The 22,697-nt window shown below is 33.4% G+C and overlaps 1 protein-coding gene across 3 annotated transcripts in view; it reads right to left on the bottom strand.

Moving 5' to 3' along the window:
- The window catches only part of ADAMTS6 (ADAM metallopeptidase with thrombospondin type 1 motif 6), a 262,087-nt gene that overhangs the window by 94,549 nt on the left and 144,841 nt on the right, over positions 1-22,697 (bottom strand). For all 3 annotated transcript variants that reach the window (XR_012495117.1, XM_074328899.1, XM_019743866.2), the window contains exon 12: positions 6,596-6,703. Coding sequence is in view for 2 of the 3 variants with exons in the window: in XM_074328899.1 (XP_074185000.1) it covers positions 6,596-6,703 (108 nt within the window). In the remaining variant the exon portion in view is untranslated. The remainder of the gene's footprint in view (positions 1-6,595; positions 6,704-22,697) is intronic.

The raw sequence follows: 22,697 nt of genomic DNA, 5'->3' as shown, positions 1-22,697 counted from the left end.
AAGGAATTGTGAAGGCCTTAAGAATACTGAAAGATGTAGGTTCCAAAGTTTTTAATAATATTGTTATACATGTTTCCTGGAGTTTCACAAAGTGATGGACAGGGAAAAAAGTAAAAAAATTCTCGTTTTCCTTTTAAAATTCTTATGGTAAAAGATAAATGCAATATTCAGTTTGCAAACTGTTGCTCAGTTCTCATCATTATTTAACACCTATATAGCAGTAGTATTTCATAACTGCTGTGCTAGAACCTTTTACTGTATAAATTCACACTATTGATTATATCTATTCCATGGAGTTATAACATAATAGACAATCATATCAGAAAGTTAAACAACAAAGACAAATAGGTAAAAAATGAAGACTTCATAATAATATTATAAGTATTATTCATTTAGCAGTTGACAAGAAACTACTTTAACAACTAATTCACACTTAGTCAAGTAGTTAACAAGCTAACAACTTCAGTCTGTGTGTAGTCTGTGTTATAAACCTGAGTTCTCATTCTAACAAAATCTTTAGTCCAAAGTCAGTCATTTATTTCTTTTCTTTAGTTTCCCTAAATATGAAATGACGACTACCTTTAGTTTTCGATTCCAATATGGCTTTGGATTAGGACAACTTTAGAAATTATTTCTATGCAGACATACCTTCAAAGAAGTTAAAAATCTTTCAAAGGACTTGTTTGATTTTGATCTCTGGCATAGTGTTCTTTTATGTTTTGTTTAGCTCCCCCTCCCCACCACCTTGTATTTATAGGAAAGGACCTCTTTGGAATTCTTACTACTTCCCTCCTCTGGTAGTAGTATCTTGATGTAGCACATGATTTTAAGAGAAGAAACTTATTTAACTTAATAATAAGTGTTTTGAGAAATCCATAGGGACTTCATGTGGATCAAGTTAGTTGAATTAATTTTCTAGGTGATTACATGAATCAATATATGCTGGTTTTAATGTAAGTCATAAGTAATATGACTGGATTACGCCAAATAAAGCAACTTGAAATAGATAAATCCTATGAGCACAGAAAGGTGAGAATTTCGGGTGTTCTGTTTTCTATTTTTATCCTTCTTCTTCTTCTTTTTTAATTTTTTTTGTTTTTTTGCCTGAAGTTGCCAAACCTGTAAAAGCTCTATTTCCATAGGCATAGAATTTCACCTCCTCTCTTAAACTAGAAGAGTTAAGTCTTCAATGAGAACCAGTTTCTAATATTTGTTCTGACAGGTTATATCTTATCAAGTAATATATTCTAAGTATCACCAACGTTACTTCAGCCCAAATGATTCATATAGATTGGATAAATTTGGCCTTTTTTTTTTTGGCTAGTTCAAGTATAGTTAATCAGATTCAGAAAGGTGAAACTATTGCATTCCAACAATAAAATCTTAGATTATTTTTGTTTTTCACATTCCTTCTAAATAAAACAATATATTTTTAAAACTATCTAAAAAGAGGATATATTCCCGTGAGGCTTTAAAAGTTTTCTTAAGAAACAATTATTAAATACATCTCTTGCTATCAGACCACTGAATTTCATGATCCACATCAGGGAATTGTCTTCAAGCAAAAGACATGCTAAATCAAAAAATCTAATTCTGAGAATTTGTCAGAATTCCACACAAAAAATTTTCAAGATGAGTATGCTTTAAACATTTAAAAAAATATTTAAAATATACATAATTTTTAACTAGAGTAATTTTAAGATGTGATTATGGTAGATCTTGTACCATAGCCAGCACTGGGTCAAGCCAGCATCTGGAATGAGAGGCCTCTAAAGAAATCCTAAGATTTTAAAGGAAGTGATATTGGTGATTCAATATAGAACATTCTTCCCAAGTCAGAAAAGCTGAAAGTTGGAGGACAGCGCTATTAAAAGCCTTATCTTTCCGCTGAGCAGGTGCTGGAATGCTGAAGCTTCTTTCAGCCCAAATCCTAAATCAGAACTTGTCATCCCATACTATTTAAATTTCTAGAGCAATTGGAAGAGCTACTCCTTTTTTAATTGCTGTGTTCATAGCTTGGGACCCAGTCAAAACATATTATATTCTACTCTCAGATCTAAGGCTGCAAATATCCTATTATATATCCAGTGCTTTAGAAGAGCATATAATCATCCTATTCTAATCCAGCCCAACATTTCCCATGAAAAGATATTAGGAATCAATGTCATATATATGTAAGTCCAAATCCTGGGCTATATCTCTAATTGGGTGTTGTAGAATCACTAAATAAATCTTTCAGCTATAAACCAAGTAATTGAAACCCTTTTTGTAGTCACCATCAGAGCTTGCAAGGATTGGGTTTTGATTATCCTTAATACCCTGTTCAGTAACAATCCCAGCACTGCTATCAAAATTTTTACAGTCTAAATCTTTGTTTATTATATCATCAAATATGGCATCCCTCCGATTGTTGTCCAAAGTGCTATTGCTGATGCCATGTCTAAAGTGTGTTTGGCTTAAAAGTTATATTGATTGATATGTAGGAGTTTGGTCCGTGGACACACAGTACCAACCAGCGCACTGTCTGGGCTCATCAAATTTCCTCCTTTGGTTAATGCTACTGTCCCTAAACACATCCATTCAGACCATATGGTTCTTATTCAATCTTTGAATGGCTTATTCAGGCAAACATCCAATGGCTGTAATAGCAATGTCAGACCCCCCAGGACTCACCCAAAGATCAGTTTTTAATTTTTTGGCCATATTTCTTACTCCATCTGCTAAATGTGCATGGAACAGTTCCCATACTTACATGGAACATTTGTGGAACTGCGCCCTCGGGCAGGGATCCCATATCTTTTGCAGCCAGAGTTTGACGAGATCATTGTGGATCCAGTCCTCTGGATATGTCTATGCTATCACTTGAGCAATACTTCTCCCCCGACCATTACAAACAAAAAAAGATTTATTCAAAAAACTATGAGCAGCTTTGGTTTTATCCTTCTGGCTAGACAGGATGTAGGTTCTTGCTTGTTTCTTCTGATGAGAGTAGTTTTGAAATTTACAGTTTAAGATCAGAAGTTGTATCTATTCCATTCATGTTTCTGAGAGAAACTCATGCTTATACTCTCTGATGCTTATCAGTTAAGACAGGCTGAAAAAAAATGTTCTGCCCACAATCACCTAAGGTTGGCAAATAATAATCAAAAGTAGTGATGATGTTCTAGTGATATATACTAGCACCTTCCCTTGGAGGAAGCCCATAAAAATCTCACTGAGATATTATCTCATTCCATCTTAACAATATCTCTGTGAAAAATGCAGAAATAGATTATCTCTCATTTTAAAGTGGAGAGTCATTATTTTGCCAATTGTAACACAATCGTGTTTTCTTAGCTCAATATTCTGTCACAGTACCTTCTTATTGTGATTCCTGAGACAAACTGTTACAGGTGGATAAGTGAAAAATCCACTTAGTATTAAAGGGTAAACTACATTATTACCACCCATCCAAAGCTTAGTGACTCACTTTATTCCTGTGACAATGAAAATTTGCTTTTTTCTCTGCAAAATTCCCCATCTAAAGGTAAAGTTAAATCAGAAGCAGTATAGAGGGGCACAGTTTTCAACTTTGGAATTAGAAAGACTTGGGCTGGAATCTCAGCTCTGCTATTAAATTGCTGTATAATCTTGGGCTTTCAAGTCTTATCTTCCTCATCTGTAAAATGGGGTTAAAACAGTACCCACCTCATAGGATTTTTGTCAACATTAAACAGAACAAATACGTGCCTGGCACAATGTAAGTACTTTAAAAATATTCATCATCATCATTGTTATTGGTATTGCCAACTATTTTTAGATGACAAAAATACAGACTGGAATTGAACACCTGAAATCTATGTGACTTTACTAACAATTGTCACCCCAATAAACTTTAATTACAAAAAAAACCCACGAATACAGGCTGGCCACACAAAGTTGACCTCACCAATTGAAAATTCCACTTTAATTCTGTCACTAGCTCTTTGCATGGGTTTTTGATTTGAGTCAAAATTCTGAACTGTGGTTTAATTTCCAGATAAATATAGCCTTAGGTGGAAAATCTGCATTTGGCAACAGTAAACACACTTCTCTCTTAAAAAAAACAAAACTGAAATCAACAACAAAAATTCATAAATATATAGTATGACAAATGCAATTAGTAAAAAATAAATTAAAAATAAATTAAGAACTGTTCAGCTCACATGTCTAATACTTTGTACTTTTTTTTCTCCTTAAAAATATAGGTTGATCTAGTTCTTTGAAAGACTATTCATTAACTCAAAATTAATGATAGGAATATATTAAGAGTTTTCTCCTAGCGTGCTATCCTTTTTCTTTCTAGGAGTCTACATATGTGTTTGTATTCATTCACTCATTCATTCATTCATTCATTCATTCATTCATTCATTCATTCATTTTAAAATTTCTTAGTGCCATTCCTAAAGCAGGCTACCGAACTTCCACATCCCTGAAACAACAGCTAAGATTTGTTTTGTAGATTAATTTTAGATGGTGAAATCCAACATATTGACTTATGAAACCAAACTCTAATGTTGTGTATATGAAAGACCTCTTGGTACACAAGCTTTGCTAAACTTACAAGGCTCTTAAATAATGTTTCATTGAGTCCAGATGTTCTTTTAAGTTATGTCAGAAGGTGACAAGGGTCCAAAGACCGGGTAAGGAGGCAGGCAAGGGGTTCTTTTAACTAGAGAATTTCCATTTTAAAAAATAGCCAGTGTGAGCTGTACCCTCCATAACTAGATTGAAAACAATGACTTGACTTGGAGCTGATGGGTCCTGGAAAAATACACTTAAAATAAATAAAAAGTTTAAAAAGAAAATATGTATATATATATACATATATCAGAATTATGTAGACTTCATTTGAAAACAGGAGTTAGGGATCAAAAAGCTGACAACTATTGATTTAAATTAAAAATATGAATCTTTAGAAATCAAATATATTTTGGCCTATTTTATTCACTTTCTCTTGTCTGTGTTTATTCTTATTTATGCTTAGAAGAATTATATTTCCCTTCCATTTGTTTATCTAAATTGAAATTCAATACTGTTCACTATTATTGAGAGTGTCTTCTAAATATCACTCAAAATTGTCTGTAATTTTCAGGAAATATATCATCTCCATCACATATATGCACACAGTTATAAAATATGCCATTTGAGGGTCCTGTAATTAAGCATAAATGATAAGATATTAAATATGTGTTTATCATATAAATGATTGGTGGGGTTGAGCTATATCTTCTCAGATAGCCACTACTTGTGATTTACTTACTTGGAGTGATTATGTAATTTATAGATTGCTTTAGGAGAACTCAGAGGTTTTTAAAAGAATAAAATTGTATGCTTTAGGTGAAAACATAAAGTGAAATAAAAGGAGCCATCAGGCCTCGTGACAGTATTATTGCAAGCAAACAGAAACTGTGGCCAATGGACTAGATTACAAGAATGATAATCAATCAATGGCAAAAAAAAGAAGCAGATTCTCACTATGAATTTCCCTACTTACAGTTGTGTATTTCTTCTAAGTACAGATTGATTTAAATTGCTACTTGTCGTTGACAAGAATTGTTCGTTCCAAAATAAACCTAGACTGTTGTTTCAAGAATGTGGTTCCTAATATTTTCTATTACTTCGGAGAAAAAAAAAAGAAGGAATTTTTGGTAGTGTGTGAAGGTCTCTGTATTTTTATTGGCTACTTACATAGTTTCAAAAAAAGATCCTTAATCCTTTAAAAATGACCCTATCAATTCATACATTTAGCATAATTTACCAACATTTCCAAACTCAGCATGGAAAAGCCATCAACATGGCACTAGGTCATGGGTCTTGAATGAAGCCGTCAGCAAGGATTAATAAACTGTGACAGCTGCCCAAAAGCTTTCATTCTTTTTATTTAAACATCAGATTGCAAGCTGAAATTCAGTGTAATCTTTGTTGAAACTAGCCCAGCTAACATGGAAGAAGTCAGAACTGGGAACAGATGACAGTAGTAGTTATTGTAAATTCAGTACACAGCAATAAATTCTAGAATTCACATATATAGCAATTCTTAAAGAACTTCAGGAATAGCATAAACTATTCCTATCTGTTTCAACAATTTTTAATAATGATATATTTGAAAAATGAGACTGATGAAACTAAAATAATTTAGCTCCAATTTCTATGCTCAATAAATTGTTTAATTATTCTTCCATTTCTAGCCCTTCCAAACTGCAATTTAAAAGTGACTCTAGTTAGACTATAGGTATAAAATATTTCGGGGTCACATAATTTTCTTGGGAATTATTTATCAGAAAAAGAAACAGACATATGACTAAGCAGACTATATTATGTAAGATTGTTGTTAGACATTTTCTGTACAAATATAATATACACATACATACAGAAAGTGAAACTGACCCAAAAAAGAGTTACTGTAATTTCCTAAACAATGCATATTTCCAGATATCAAGATATGACAATTAACTCATTAGACTAGGAATTTATTATTTTCTCAAGTACATTTTAATTAGTATGCATGATTTCCTAGTGGTTGAGTATCAACACCAGAAATTTATCAAGTAGCTAATAATTCTTTTGAGCTTACCCCCTTTTCAATATTCCCAGTTTGACAGAGTGTTCCCTCAGCTGCTGGAATACTGTTGGTGACACAGCGGTTGCTTTTGCTGAGACACCAGAGCTCTCTACACACTTCCTAGGAAAGAAGGCAAAAGCAAGTTGATCAGAAGTACAGACTAAAATCATGTCCACTCTTCCATAAAATATACCCACAGTCACTAAGCATTACTTGTCTCTTGCTGGTGCCGAAGCATCGAAGATGAGGATTTTGGAGAAGGCTCTGATAGAAGGTGGCTTACCCATTTTGCAGAATCATTTAACCATTTGTCTTTATAACTCTTACTTTAGTGGGGAAAGTATCTTAGATTTTAATATTGATTAAGATCTTTTAAAAATAATGTGCAGAAATTTCATTAATGAAGATGAGTAGAGAAAAAGAATGAATGTGTAAAAAGTAAATATATGTTTATCACTCTCAAAAATATACAATAACACAAACTTACCAATTACTAATGGAGTGTTGCCTGGTAGATGACTTCCTAGATCTACTGTAATTTTCAAATAAGGACCATTGGAAGAAGAAACAAGAGACCATAGGAATGGGCAGCGAGTAATTTGTAAAATTCAAAGATGACTAAAGAACAATCTAGCAATTTTATTTGCAGTGCATCAACATAGCCCACTGTCATAAAAAGGAAATTTGGCTTTAAACCAATGCTGCTATTTATGTGCCACTTTCACAGCTGACCTATCTCAGATGTTGTTTGGAGTTGTCTTATCTTCTTCACTATGATTTCTCATTATCCTACTTCAGCGTGGGAGACTTACAACATTTATTCTAATATTGGCAATATAAAATACCTCATTCTGTTCATGCATTATCAAATTTTAAAATAAGCTGTCCAACATATCCTTGATTAAAGTGTATGAAATAACAGCCAAAAAACAAAAAAGAAAAAAAGCTTACTTTGAAGAAATACTCAAAATTTTCAGTTTCACTTTTTATAGGATCACCAGCTAGCATCATTAGTAACATTACAAGATTTTAATTTAAACTAGGACCACTTAGTATAAAACATATTAATCTGGGATGCAAAGATAAATTTATATATGACATTCAATTCTATTGCTATTATTCTCCAACTGCTCTTTAAACTCTCAAAACATAACTATAAGAACTATGTCACATATTATAAGAAAAAAATTTTTTGTAACTTTGTATGGTGATGAATGTTAACTAGATTTGCTGTGGTGATCATTTCACAATATATGTAAATATTGAATCATTATGTTGTACACTGAAACTAATATAATATTATTCATCAATTGTATCTCAATTAAATTAAAAATAACTTATGTCACATTAACACAATTCAGAAATAATTGGTAAAATACTGAATTTAGTCAAACATTCCTACAAATGGAAATGCCCCACAGAGAATAGCAAATTAAAGGGATCTCTTTAATTTGGGCCTTTCTCTAGGACCCCTACTCCTCCTACTCTCTCACCAGGCAGAGAATGAGACACATAATTTCTATTAGACTTTTAAAATACTTTTTAAAAATTATCTATTTCATCTACTTTAAACTCCATTTTACTTTATTTATCTGCTTTAAACTCCATTTGGAGAACTATTGGATTAGGCGAGAGTTAAAACATTAGAAAAGAAAAACAACATGTACTGTCAATCATAATATAAAGATAAAACTTCCTGACACCAAAAATACAAACAACCCAATTTAAAAATGGGCAGAGGACATGAAGAGACATTTCTCTAAAGATGACATACAAATGGCCAATAGGCATATGAAAAGATGCTCAACGTCACTAATCATTAGAAAAATGCAAAGTAAAACTACAATGAGATACCACCTCACTCCTGTCAGCAAGGCTATCATCAACAAATCAATAAACAACAAGTGTTGGCGAGGATGTGGAGAAAAGGGAACCTTTGTGCACTGTTGGTGGGATTGCAGATTGGTACAGCAACTATGAAAAACAGTATGGAGGTTTGTCAAAAAACTAAAAATAGAACTACCTTATGACCCAGCAATTCCACTCCTGAGTATTTATCAAAAAAAATCCAAAACACTAATTTAAAAAATATATATGCACCCTTATATTTATTGCAGCACTATTCACAATAGCCAAGATATGGAAACAACCAAAATGCCCATCAATAGACGATTGGATAAAGAAACTGGTACATTTATACAATGGAGTATTACCCAGTCATAAATAAGAATGAAATCTTACCATCTGCAACGACATGGATGGGCCTATTGAATATGTACTATGCTAAGTGAAATATGTCAGACTGAGAAAGAAAAATACTGTATGATCTCACTTATATGTGGAATCTTATAAACAGAATAAATGAGCAAACAAAACAAAAAATAGTAGACTCAGATACAGAGTAAAAACTGATGGTTGCTAGATGGGAGGGGGATAGGGGAGAAGGTGAAGGGATTTGTAGTCACAAAATAGCCAAGGGGATGTGAAGTACAGTATGGGGAATATAATCAATAATGTTGTAAAGATTATGTAGGGTATCAGATGGGTGGACTTATTGGGGGGATCACTTCATAGATTGTGTAGATGCCTGACCATTGCACTGTACACCTGAAGCTGAAGTAGAATAATATTGAATGTCAATTATAACTGTATAGTTGACTATGTAACTATAGTATATAGTATATAGTATACATGTTCATGGGATGTAAAGTACAGCATAGGGCGTATAGTCAATGGAATTGTAACAGCTGTATACGATGTCAGAGGGGTAGTAGAGTTGGGGGGGCGGTTATCACTTTGTGAGGGGTGTAAATGTCTAATCACTATGTTGTTTTGTACACCTGAAACTAATATAAAAAATATATAAAATTAAATTTACAAAACAAAATAAAACTTCCTGTTCTTATAATCCGATTTATTTCAAATTCTACTTTCTTTCAAAGTTTCCATTTCTGTTTTAAGACAGGTTACTTACACTACTTTATTTTTCCTTTTCTATAAGAGATGGTTTCTTAATACATGTTCCTAAATATATTCATTTAGTTTGATATTTAAAAAGCAGTAGGACTAACATTTTAGGGTCTTAAAATATTGTTCCCATGTGTCAAAAATACCCACATTCAAAGAAAAATGTGTTCAAAAAAACAGAGAAGCATTGCTAGAACAATGTATTAAGAGATAAAAATTTATCCATAATCCTGGACCATACTCCTGATCTTTAATGACTTTTTTATTAGGCCTAAATATTACTTTAGACAGAAGTAAAAACTTAACATTTACTTTAGGTAGAACTATGCAATGAAAATTCTATCATTGAAAGGAAAAACATACTATTTAGTCAAGTTATAGAAACTCTGTTTTCCAAAAGGGCCTTGAAAATCTCTACCCAAAGACAAGTGCTCAAGATTCTTTTTCTCCAAAACTTTAGTTTCAAAATTCACAATAGAACCCTCTGAGTGAGGCCTTTTATCTTTTAGAGAATGACACGTTTTGTAATGTAGATTCCCAATTTTCATGGGATTTTATTACCTTAGCAGGTTTCTATGGATTCAAATTTTGCTAGGGCATTAACTTCTCACTGTGTAAAGTATGGGACTGGAAATCTGCTTATATGTATGGGAAAATCTCCCAAGATGTTAAACTAGTCTTGGAGAAAGCTCTGAAGAGTTTTCAAATTGATCTCTCATCTAACATATATCAACTCAGATAATAAACATTTTGATATCCCAATTAAGATTTCCCAAGAGAAAAAATCTCTCTTGAAAGATAAAACCCAAGAAAATTTCATTTCATACCAAGAAAGCAAGAGGTACACTTCCTGAAAGAAGCTGAGAAGAATTTTACTTTCAGAAATACCCTTCTTTCTCAAAACCACTGGATCTCAGATCATGGATGACCCATTTGCATGGGTGTGTCAGTTTCAATTGCACATGTATTATCAGCTGTTAAATGAGCACCCTATGGTAGGTCCCAAGCTCAGTAAAGTTAAATGCAAGCTAAAATGTGTTGCCTCTTGAGGAATTTGTATAACAACCATCCTAGAAGGTGGATTGATTTCTCTAAACAAAATATATAAAGTGATGGAGTATAGTTAGTGAGAGGGATTAATGATTTGTCTACCCACCTGCTTCGCTCTAGAAAAATCATAGTTATCTTTCACACACCCGTGATTCTTTATAGGAGGAGTTAAGATTTATTAGGATTAGTCTCACGACCTCTAGGTACTAATAAATCATTGCCTATGTGTTAGGGCAATTAATTGTCTTCTCTAATCCTACAATTCATTTTGGGAAGACTCTCTAGGAGAAATTTGGATCTTTATGCTTGTCTTTGTGTTTAAGTAAGGAGAGAGAAGTTACCTACAATCTCCACTAAGGGAAATTTCTGTCACATGACGCTGAAAATTAGAAATGGAATCTCTTAATTTCATGGGATCAACTTCTAACCAATCAGAATTGCCTGGTAAAACAAAAGTAATGGCATTATTTCCCATTCATTCAAGAATATTTGTTGAGCAGCTACTCAACAGTGCACCGGGCATTATGTTAGTGTTTGGAAAAAATACTGTCACATAGAATTTATGGGAACCAGGGAGAAGGTAAAGTATAATGAGACACATAGCCCAAATGCCATGGAATGGTACTGCTCTGTGATCAAGCTTTTAATATTCTGTGACAAAATTAGAAGAATGATGTCCACGTGGTTAGGTTTTTCAGGAAACTAAATGTTACATTTTAATGGACTGCGATTATTTATGAAGTCTTATTCTTTTTGCTTTTTAAGTGTTACAGTAGACTGTAAGATTCTTTAGGGAAGGGTGTGTTTGCTTATGGCAGCATTTACAAAATGTTTTCTCCTTGGTAAAATTAAAAATTGGCAGTCCTGTGTTGATACACTAATTTTTGGAGAGAAATTTTCCTTGCGTACAAAAGTCTAAAAGTTTGTAAACCATTCATTGCCCAAAACTTGATCATCTATGTATGTTTAGATGCACCTATGTGTTTACCAATGCCTTTAATATCCAGTGGCTTCACCACCACTATCTTCTCAATTCAATTTCTTCTTGACTTACGTCCTTTAGTAGTTAATTTAGCAAAGGGACTCTTGTTCTTAGTTATCTGAAAATATATTTACTTTGCCCTCATTTTTAAAATGATATTTTAATTGAATATAGAATTCCAAGCTGATATTTAATCTTACCTCAGAATTTGAAGGCATTAAGTTCATTGTCATCTGGAAACTTTATGGAGGCGGATGAAAAGTCACCTGCCAGTCTAACTGGAGTTTCTTTGTGAGAAAGTCTTTATAGTTGCTTTCAAGAGTTCTCTTTGTCTGTTTCACCACTTTACCCACGTGTTCTTTTCATTTATATTTGGGATTCATGCTTTGAGAATTCGTATCTTTCTTTGAGTCTGAAATATTATTAGTTGTTATCTCTTTTATTATACATCTTCCCTTTCTTCTGGAACTCCTGTTCAATTTATATTGGATCTTCTCATTCTAACCACCACGTCTCTCTTGATTTCTTTTCATATTTTCCATATCTTTTTCTCGTGGGGGGCTAATCCTTCTGCTCGTTGACTTCACAGTGGATTGTTTCCTCATTTCGTTTGTTATTTTGTATTCAAACTTACCTTCAATGAATATTGTTTTTTCTTTGAGTATCCTGTGCCTTCCTGAGTGGTAGAAGTGTAGGCTCATCCATTTGTTTCTATCATACACTCCAAGGTTTCACTGAGGCAGTTTTCATGTTGATTTATTTTGTGAGCACCATGTATGTAGACTGTATAAAGTCTTACTCTGTTCTTATGTGAGGCACAAGCTTAGGGCTTCAATTTCTCATGGGAGCTATTTTTCCCCACCCAGAGTAAAGGGCAGACAAGCTTATTTGTCACTTCCGTTTAGTTCTTTCTTCATAGTAGAGATGACCCTTCTAACGTTGTGACTTTATGAAAGGGTCTCAGTTCCAGTTTCTCAGTGCAGGGCCAATGCGATGTCTCCTATTCCCATATGGGCAACATCAGCTCACCAGCTACCACTTGAACTAAAACCCTTCAGTTCTGGCATACCTCTACCTCCTTTTTTGGTTCAGATATATAGAAACTTCCTGCTGCAAGGTGATAAATGCATTGTGTGAAAAACCCCTACATTCTGCAAAATAACATGAAAAAAACAGGGCTTATGGCGGGGGGTAAGAATAAGAGTTGGAGCAGACCACTTAAAAACTATGTTTAACTTTATAGCCAGAAAAAAAACAAAAACATCAACAGAACTAATTAAATGGTTGCACAGTTAAATCTCTGCTGGCATTTTTTTTCTCAGCATCCCAATCAGTGGATCCTTGGTGACCTTAACCCTGTGGCTTGTGATGCTTCCTTCTTAAGAGATGTAGGTCTTTGAGGGTACCTGCCTCCAACAGAGACCACTTTGTAAAAATTAAAAATTAGATTCAGGGAATAGCTTCTTGATCAATCAACTTAAAATAAAATAACACAAAAGGATGTATCTTCACAGATTTTGTATCTGCCTTCATAACCTCAAAAGTTTGGAAATGAAGTCAGTAAGCTACCCACTATTCCAATAAAGAACCTTCTATAGGACTTTCAATTGTTTCTATAAGTCTTTATACAGTGTTATAGATTTTCTCTTTCTGAGAAAGCTTGTCTGATACCTTTACATCACTAATGCATTCGTAAACAATCATATATGAACAACGAGACTTATGCATTATGCTGGCATCATTTCACAATCTGTCCATTATATCTATGTCTCTTCTCATCACAGAAATACATGCTGTAGCTAAATAAATGATACTTAATTGTTTTGTTAATTTTATTTATCTACTATTTTCTATTTTTATATCTGGAGGAGTGATTGTGCTTGCTGTTTGTCATGGTTTTGAAACTGAAACCCTTTTCCTATACTTTAAAAATCCAATTATATAAAGGATTGGAGACAAAATATACATGCCAACTTAGAAGAGAAGTCAGTTCAACCAATGGGTATATCCTAAGAGTATGCATCTCAGGGAGAAATTTTTTTCTTTTCTTTTTACTGTATCTATATGAGCTGCTAAATATTACCTAAACCTATTGTGGTAACCATTTTCGGCACAGGTAGATCAAACCATCATGCTGTACAACTTAAACTTACACAGTGATATAAGTCTATTATTTCTCAATAAAACTGGAAAAAAGGAAGTTTAAAAAAAAACCTAAGAGGCGGTAGATTTCAGTTCAATGTATAAAAATATCCCCTGAAAGAGCTGAACAATGATGAAATGAAACTGAATTTCCCATCACTGGAAAAACTCTAGCAGATAACTTCATAATCTCTTAGAAGTGATGTTGTAGGCAGGGAGAAAAGAAAGGAACTAACACTTTTTCAGGGGACACTGTCAACTACTGTTATAAGCATATTCATATTTAAAATATTCCTACTTATTTAAAATTTTAAAATCATCTTCCAGATTTCTAGTCTATTTAATTTTTCAGATGAAACACAGTTTGCAAATATTAACAATAAAAATATAAATCATAATAAAAGCATGTATAGAGAGTGGAGTTTTAAAGTAATTATCTAATGTAAAATAATTTGCCTGATATTCAGAAAATAACTTTGTAAAGAACTGAACTAGGGCTCCTTTCTTCAGAATAGAATAACTGATTATTTTATAGTCAAAGATCCTTTCAGAACAATAAAAGAAATTGGAATTATCGTTTCTAATATTTCCATCCTTTTCAAGCATCTGTAGCTGTTAAATGATATTTAAAAATGGAAAGAAAAGCTCTTTGATGTACCTGGGAAAATTGAAATTAGCAGTTTTCTTAAGGGGAAAGGGGTATCATAGAAGTGCAAGATGATTTTATAATTATTATATTATTAAGGAAGTAAAACAGTATATGGAGAGAAAATGCCATCTTTAATGTAGATAGTGTTATTTGTTATTTTTATTTTAACCACTTAAAGACCATAAAAGACATACACACAAATTTTCTGCCCTTGAGAAACCCTAAACCCTATGCCATTTTGGGTCCTTGGCTCTGGATATGAAACGTTCTCTTTGTCCTCATTACCCTATCAGTAACATCTCTCAACAGCTGTTTGCAATAAAGGATCCTGATGACCAAGGGGGAGAGCAGAGTCCTGAAGAGGTCAAGAAGGAGCATCAATGATTATAAAAGTTACTTATCATTATATCACACAAAGGAAAATTGAAAACCAACATATGGTGACCCCGTGGCCTGGCTCCAGGTGTTTACTGGCCATCTGAAGCGAGAGAATAATATACCCTTATTTCACCTTAAATAGGTTAATTCTATGATGTGAGTAATTTAAGTGCAAGAGGTCTTAGAAAGGCACACACACACACACAAAAGTAGGTATATATACATGTTTTTGTTATAAATAAGTAAACAAAAAACTAATATAGAAATAAGATGAAATAATCATCAATTGGAAGAGGTTAAAAAGACAATTAAATGGTTTTAAAAATATACATCCCTAAGAAGCAAATCCAGAGTAAAAATTACTGATCTTTAAAGATACAAGTGACTATGAACCTATAATTTTGGCTTGAAATTTAAGGGAAAATAAAAATCAAGTCAACTTTTTGTCAATTATGTGCTTGATAAACATACATATTTGGAATCCAAAAGAATACTAAGGTGCTAAAAATTCCTAGCCTTTTATTCCCTAAGCCTATATCAGACCACACTGTAGAATATTTATACCGCCTTAAAATCTTCAAGCAAAGTGATTCTACAATCTCTCTCAGTGCAAAATTCCAATGTTTAATAGCTTGAAATTCTTCCTACTACCTAATCTACAACCTCCCAGCTGTGAAAATTAAGGCCACTGTGTTTTTTTATGCTCTTGGTAGGGAAAGAGAACAATTTGTTACCAGCAATTAAACTATAACAAATGTTCTAAAGCCTGAAGATGGTTTTGAGGCCAACATTTAGCTTTCTTTTTTACAGGCCACTCAAACTCAATTTCTTTAAACTTTCCTTATATGTACTTCTAAGTATTTCACTCTTATCCTCTCCCAAGTTATCTGCATCTCTTAAAAAAAAAAAAAAAAAGTGTAGACGCTAACAATACCCTAAAAAAGACTAATCAAGTCTTTTTATTGGAATGATTCTCAATAAGAAAGCGACTTGACTCAGCTAATTGGTAGTGATAAAATAGTAAACAAAGGGGAGTAAGCATGAAAACATTAAAAACTAGCATCTGAGAGACAAAATATGTCAGTCTTTATAAAGCATTCTGCAGGAGGAAGATAACCTACTGAGAGAACTCAACTATCTTCTCTCTAGCAGGTTACCCTGACGGCAAAGAGCTGTACTTCCGGCAGATATAGCTTGATGGCATTCTTATTAAAGTTGTTCATTAGCATGCTAATAAAAATACTCTCATATTTTAATTATATGTTTACCAAACAATTGTTTGATAATAAATTGACCTAATTGGGTAGATTTCATTAGGTGATAAAATTTTCAGATTTTAGAAGAGTTGACTAAATATAAACTGGGAAGCTGTATTTTTTTACTATAAATTAATAAATATAATTTTATATGTAAACATATATTCCCTTTGACCTTTCATTTCTAATATTAGATCCTAAAAATCTCTCAACACCTGAAGTATGGAACAAATGTATATATTTGACCACTTATAGATTATTCTGTCATTAGTCACTTAATTGAAGAATGTAGAAGAGAAAACATTAAAAAGTTTGATGATCTGTAAATAAAATAAAGCCCTTGACACAAATACATTTCACCTGGAAAGATTCAACATTAATGAAAAGTCTTAAAGTTTACAAAGTTATGTCATATTTTCTTCTTGTATGTTCTGTTTCCACCACAATACACTGGTATTCTGCAATCTTAAAGTCGAAATTATGGAGCCCATACAGTTCTACATTTAAACACCTCTATTCATTTCACCTGAGAATTATGGTGTAGTACCCTCCACTATGAAAAGGATAAATTTACATTTACCTAGAAAAGCAAGGGCATTGCTACCAGGGAGTATCATCAGTGGCAGAATTGCTTCAGTTACTCTCTGTGTAAGGTGTGTTCGGAGGGGAAGAGAAAAGGGGAACGAGGCGGACATAGATCATGTTACAAAAGTATTCAATTTTCCAATATGGTTTTCCCAGATTACAAAATTATATTTGTTTCCTATGTGTCTTGGAAATTCTGTGATCTTCTGTACTTCAATAATCACTCTTGGTCTCATTCATTATAAACCTTTCAATAGTTTCCCATTGCTCTTAAGATAAAAACCTAGAATTCTTAACGTGGCCTATAAAGTGCAGTCAGATTAGGTTCCTACTCTGTTTTCCTGTCTCATTTATATGGTGCTTGCTGAGAGCTTCAGCTACAAGGCATTCTCTCAATTCTTCAAATACACAGCCACATGGTGCTCACAAAGGTCCTCTCCCCACCATCTCTTCTCCAGATCATTCTTCTGACTCATTCACTAAACAAGTATTTTCTGAGCTCTATTTATTGAGCAGGCATTGTATTACTATATAAATTGCCATAAACAAGAAAAGTGGAATTCCTGCTCTCATGAAACTTATATTCTCATTATAACTATCAGTTCATTCATTCAACAAATATTTATTGAGCACCTGCCATGACACAGGTACTGTCCTAAATGTTAGGGATAGAACAGTGCATGAAACAGGCAAAATCTCTGCCCACAAGGAAAACTGATTCTAGTAGGGAAACCAGGCAATAAACAAGATGAACAAGTAAAATATATAGTATGTTAGAAAGGAGTAAATTTTAAGGAGAAAAATAAAGCAAGGAAAAATGACAGGAAGTAAGAGTGTTTGTTCACGTGTGTGTGCAGATCACTTTAGATAAAGTTGTTAGGGAAGGCCATACCTAGAGCACATTTAAATAATTAACAAGTAATCAAATAAACAAAATGATTATGGATTGTTATAAGACCTATGGAGGAAATAAAAAGCATAATGTAAAAGAGAGTAACTGGGAGAACTCTTTGCATACAGATTGGTCAGACAGAAAGCCTGTCTGAAGAGAAATTGCATTTGAGCTGAGGTTGAAGGATGAGAATTAGTCAAAATGTGACCCCTGAAATATCTTAATATGCCTCCCAAAGTACAGATGGCTCAGATTCTCCTAAAGCACTACCAGTGTACCTGCTATACAGAAATGGTATCATGGATAACAGATACAGATAAAGGGAAACATTTATTGAATGTCTGCCATGTGCCAGGTAAATGAAAAGCACTTTGCATGCTTGTCATACCCTTTGCTATCTGAAGTTTACAACAACAAGGTGGTTGTTCACTGGAAAAAGTGTCTGAGTAAAATCTATTGATGATCGATTTGAGGTCATAGGTAATGCTGTTAGTAAACAGACCTTCTATCTAAAACACTGTCGAAAAATATTCTGTTCCATTGTGAAACCATGTATTAGATCATGTATTCTCACTTATGGTTCAGAATACATGGCCCATTAATAAAACACTGTACAGTTCTCCATTAAAGTAAGTAATAACAATGTACAACACACTATTACACATTTACATGCTAACTCTTAAGTCTATATGATGTGATAAGCTTCATAGATAATAATAATTCTCCATAAATTAAACAAGGCTATGATGTCTATAAAATTTCTCTAGTTTTGTCCTGGATATTCAGTTCTACCTGTGGCTAAGCATCATCTCTCTCTCTTTTTTATACCATTTCATTGAGGTATGACTGACATACAAAAAGCTGTACATATTTAACATATACAACTTGGTAAGTTTGGAAATAAGAATACACCCATGAAACCATAATCACAAACTAGGCCGTAAACATCTATCACCTGCAAAAATTTCCTCCCAACCTCTTGATTATTATTTTTGTGTATATAATATGAACGCTTAACATAAGATCTACCTTAGCAAATTTGTAAGTATACAATACAATGCTGTTTACTACAGGCACTATGCTATACAGCAGAGATCTAGTACTTACTCATCTTGCATAACTAACCTTTGTATTCTTTTTTTTTTTTTAAACTTTGTATTCTTTGACTAGTATCTCTCCATTTCCCCTTCTCTCCAGCTCCTGGCAACCACTGGTCTACTCTCTGCTTCTGTAAGTTTGACTGTTTTAGATTCCTCATATAAGTGGTATCATGTAGTATTTGTCCTTTCGTGTTGGCATTATTTCACTCAGCATAATATCTTCCAGGTTCATCCATGTTGTCACAAATGGCAGGATTTCCTTTCTTAAAGCTGAATAATATTCCATTGTGTGTATAAACCACATTTGCTTTATCCCTTTATCTGTCAATGGTCATTTAGGCTGCTTCCATATCTTAGCTACTGTGAGTAATGTTGCAGTGAATATCAGAGTACACATATCTCTTTGCAATCCTGATTTCAATTCTTTTGGATATACTCCCAGACATGGGATTGGTGGATAATAGGCAGTTCTATTTTTAATTTTTGAGGAATCTCCATACTGTTTTTCGTAATGACTGCACCAATTTATATTCCCACTAACGGTGTATAAGGGTTCTCTTTTCTGCACATCTGTGCCAGCACTTGTAATCTCTTGTCTTTTGGATAATAACCATCCTAACAGGTGTAGGTGATTTCTCATTGTTGTTTTGATTTGTATTTTCCTGATGATTAATGATATCGAGCACCTTTTCATGCATCTGTTGGCTATTTGCTTGTCTTCTTTTGAGAAATGTCTCTTCAGGTCCTCTGCCCAGTTTTTAATTGGCTTATTTGGGCTTTTTTGCATTGAGTTGTAAGAGTTGCTTATATAGTTTGGATATCAACCCATTATAAGATATATCGCTTGCAAGTATTTTCTCCCATTCCATAAGTTGCCTTTTCATTTTGTAGTCAGTTCCCTTGGCTGTGAAGAAGCTTTTTAGTACGATGTAGTCCCACTTGTCTATTTTTATTTACTTTTGTTGCCTGGGCTTTTTGGTGTCATATCCAAGAAATCACTGCCAAGAAAAATGCCAAGAAACTTCTTCTCTCTTTTCTTCTAGGAGTTTTATAGTTTGGGGTCGTACAAGTTTTTAATCCATTTTGGGTCCATAGTTTGGGGTTATACATACAGTGTAAGGTAAGGGTTCAGTCTCATTCTTTTGCATGTGGCTGTCCAGTTTTCCCCGTTTCCCCAAGAGAACCCTTGTGTGCCATTTATTGAAGAGACTCTCCTCTCCCCATTGTGTATTCTTGGCACACTGTTCAAAAATCGCTTTGACTATTTGGGGTCTTTTGTGGTTCTATACGAATTTCAGGATATTTTATTTCTGTTAAAAAATGCATTGGGGAAATCACCTCTTGATTACTACCAGTAAATTATGTACTGGATATTATATTGTTAACCTATATCAAACCATTAAATGTATTTGAAAACAACATTTGGGATATGATTTAAAGTGACAGAATAAAGAAATACAGAGCACCTAAAACCTATGTAACTTTGCTAACAATTGTCACCCCGATAAACTTTAATGAAAGAAAGAAAGAAAGAAAGAAAGAAAGAAAGAAAGAAAGAAAGAAAGAAAGAAAGAAAGAAAGAGAAAAAGAAAGAAACTATGTTTGAGACTGATCCCTGAATTAATCTGTGCTTTCTGGAAAGCAGTCAAGAGATCATCCACAGTCTTACAATATATAGGCTCATCAGCGACTTCTTTCCTATGTTTAAACTTATTATTGTTGTTGTGAAATGTTTTTGTTAATCTAATTTTAATAATTCTCTTCTACTAAGAGAGAGTAGACTAATAGAAAATGGAAGAGGAATGAGACAATAGATTCTACAGAGATGTATAGGAAGCAATTTGCCTCTAAATAGGCAAACAAACATATTTTGGACTAAATTGATACTGTTTCTTTTGCAATGCATTTTCATCAAGGATGAATCAACGCCCTCTTAGAAAACTGCTAACGGATTTTTTTTTGGATGATCTTGTTGGAACCTGGTTTTGCATGCTGCTTGTCTGTCCCTGCATCGTGCCCTGAAGAGGTGCTAACCTTTTGTAGAAGGTAAAAGAAAATAAAACTCAAATCAAGACTCAGGGTTCTAGACACCTGAGAATTTATGATCCTGAAAATAAGTTTAGGGAAGCTCTTCTGATCATCTCTCTCACAAAAAAGACTGGGACAAAATGGAGAGTTTTGAGGAGATGCTTAAAAATAGGCATCACCTGATGAAAACCGATAAAAGTGTCTCCTGAAATACAATGTCTGCTATCTTTATTAACATATTTACTATATCTAATAGAAAGCAGAACTGACAGATTTAGGTACATTTGTATGTTTTACCTTGGGGTAGGTAAATCATATTCTGTATTTTTAGTTTCTCCAGCTATAAAACATAATTACAATTTTAACCAAAGCAGTCTGAAGTATCTCAGAAAAAAAGAGTGTAATCAACAGAAACTATTTATCATTTATAAATTATTACATTATACACCTATATTACTCTATATGTTGTGCTATACTGCTTTGTTCTTTGTATTTAAAGCCATTACAATCTCCTCATACTTCTAATGGAATTATGGTATACCTGGAAAACATAAATGGATGATATACAAGGAGAATGGTAGAAAATGTCTGGAGTAAAACAAAAAAGCAAAGTTTTCACATAAATCCCAAAATGTAAGTAATGAACCTACTCACAAAGAATTCAGGCCAGATTTTTCATCAGTACGCACGTAATCCCTGGTAACCTCAGCAATGACCACATGATGACCAGTAGGAGAGACGGGAAGCTGATTGCTTCAGCAGTTATGGGTCATTTTGTAGTTGTTTAAAATCTTCCCTGACAACATGAGGGACCTTCCAGTTGAAAGAGGGATCACTTCGTGATGCTTCAGCACGAGAAGTATGCCCTCACTAAAAGGCTGCAGTGCTCTCCTAAGCCCCCAGTCTTATTTATGTTTAGTGTTCATCTCGGGATGCAACAGTCAGCTATCTAAATCAGGGCTGGTTTGTCTCCCCGTTAGCTACCATCTCAAGCATGTTTGTTTACCGACTGAACGCTCACCTCCAAAGCCACTACTGTTTTCTAAAGTAGTACTCTGAATCCTTTAAAATCTTCAGGGTTCATCTGATAAAACATGGTGTGTGTCTGGGTGCTATCAATTGTGTAAACCCAATTTTTTAGGTACAACCTTAAGAGGTGGGATGATTATAAAGAATCTCCCATGACTCAAGAAACTTTGTTAGTAATGTATAGCACTTCATAAAGAAGTAACATAAGCATGTTGATATAGTACATGAGTGTAAGGAAATCATTTTGCTGCAAATCAATGTGAAAAGATTCATAATAAAAAACATGAAATTGTATAGGATTGTAAAATGTTAATGTCTTTCCCTTGTTTTCCAATTTTATTTCATATCTGTTACAAAAGTCTTTATAAATATAACACATAAAGAAGTAGAACCTAAAAGATGAATATAAGGAATATAAACTGAAAATGTATAATTTCCCACTTACTATATTTATCTCACTTCAAACCAAGAGGTCTGAAACAAATGATATACTTACATAGAAATAAGATAATCGGGTTAAAAGTGTTTCATTAATTTATTGAAGGAAAAAAGTGCTTTCATAGTTCCTGTAAAACTAATAATACATAAATTATCTAATATGGAAATATATAGGTGGAGCTAAAACCAAGTTTCCAATAGAAAAACTAAACATAGATTAACTATTTCACTTGCTAACAAATTAATGAAAGACCATAGATAAGAGTAATCTAACAGTGTATACAAAGACTAGGATTAAAGTTTGGCTGACTTTTTCTGAGGGAAAAAGCAACCCAAGAAAAAAACAAACTAAAATCATACAGAAATGAGAATAGAAGTAAAGACTTTTCACAGAGAGACCAGAAAGGCCAAAGTTTTACTCAAGGCTCTAGATATTCAGATAGTTGCACACATTCTTTAAATCTAGCACACAAAATGTACTACCAAAGCCAACCATGAATAAGAGACTTGTCACCCAAGGGAGATTTTAAAAATCATTTTCCTTTGTATTGTACCCATGAGGAATAATTAGTACAGTACAATGCATACATTGTTTTGTCTTAATTACCTTAACACTTA

Source organism: Rhinolophus sinicus, linkage group LG03, assembly GCF_036562045.2.
Source record: "Rhinolophus sinicus isolate RSC01 linkage group LG03, ASM3656204v1, whole genome shotgun sequence".
Classification (NCBI taxonomy): Eukaryota; Metazoa; Chordata; class Mammalia; order Chiroptera; family Rhinolophidae; genus Rhinolophus; species Rhinolophus sinicus.
This window is presented reverse-complemented; position numbering and strand designations above follow the sequence as displayed.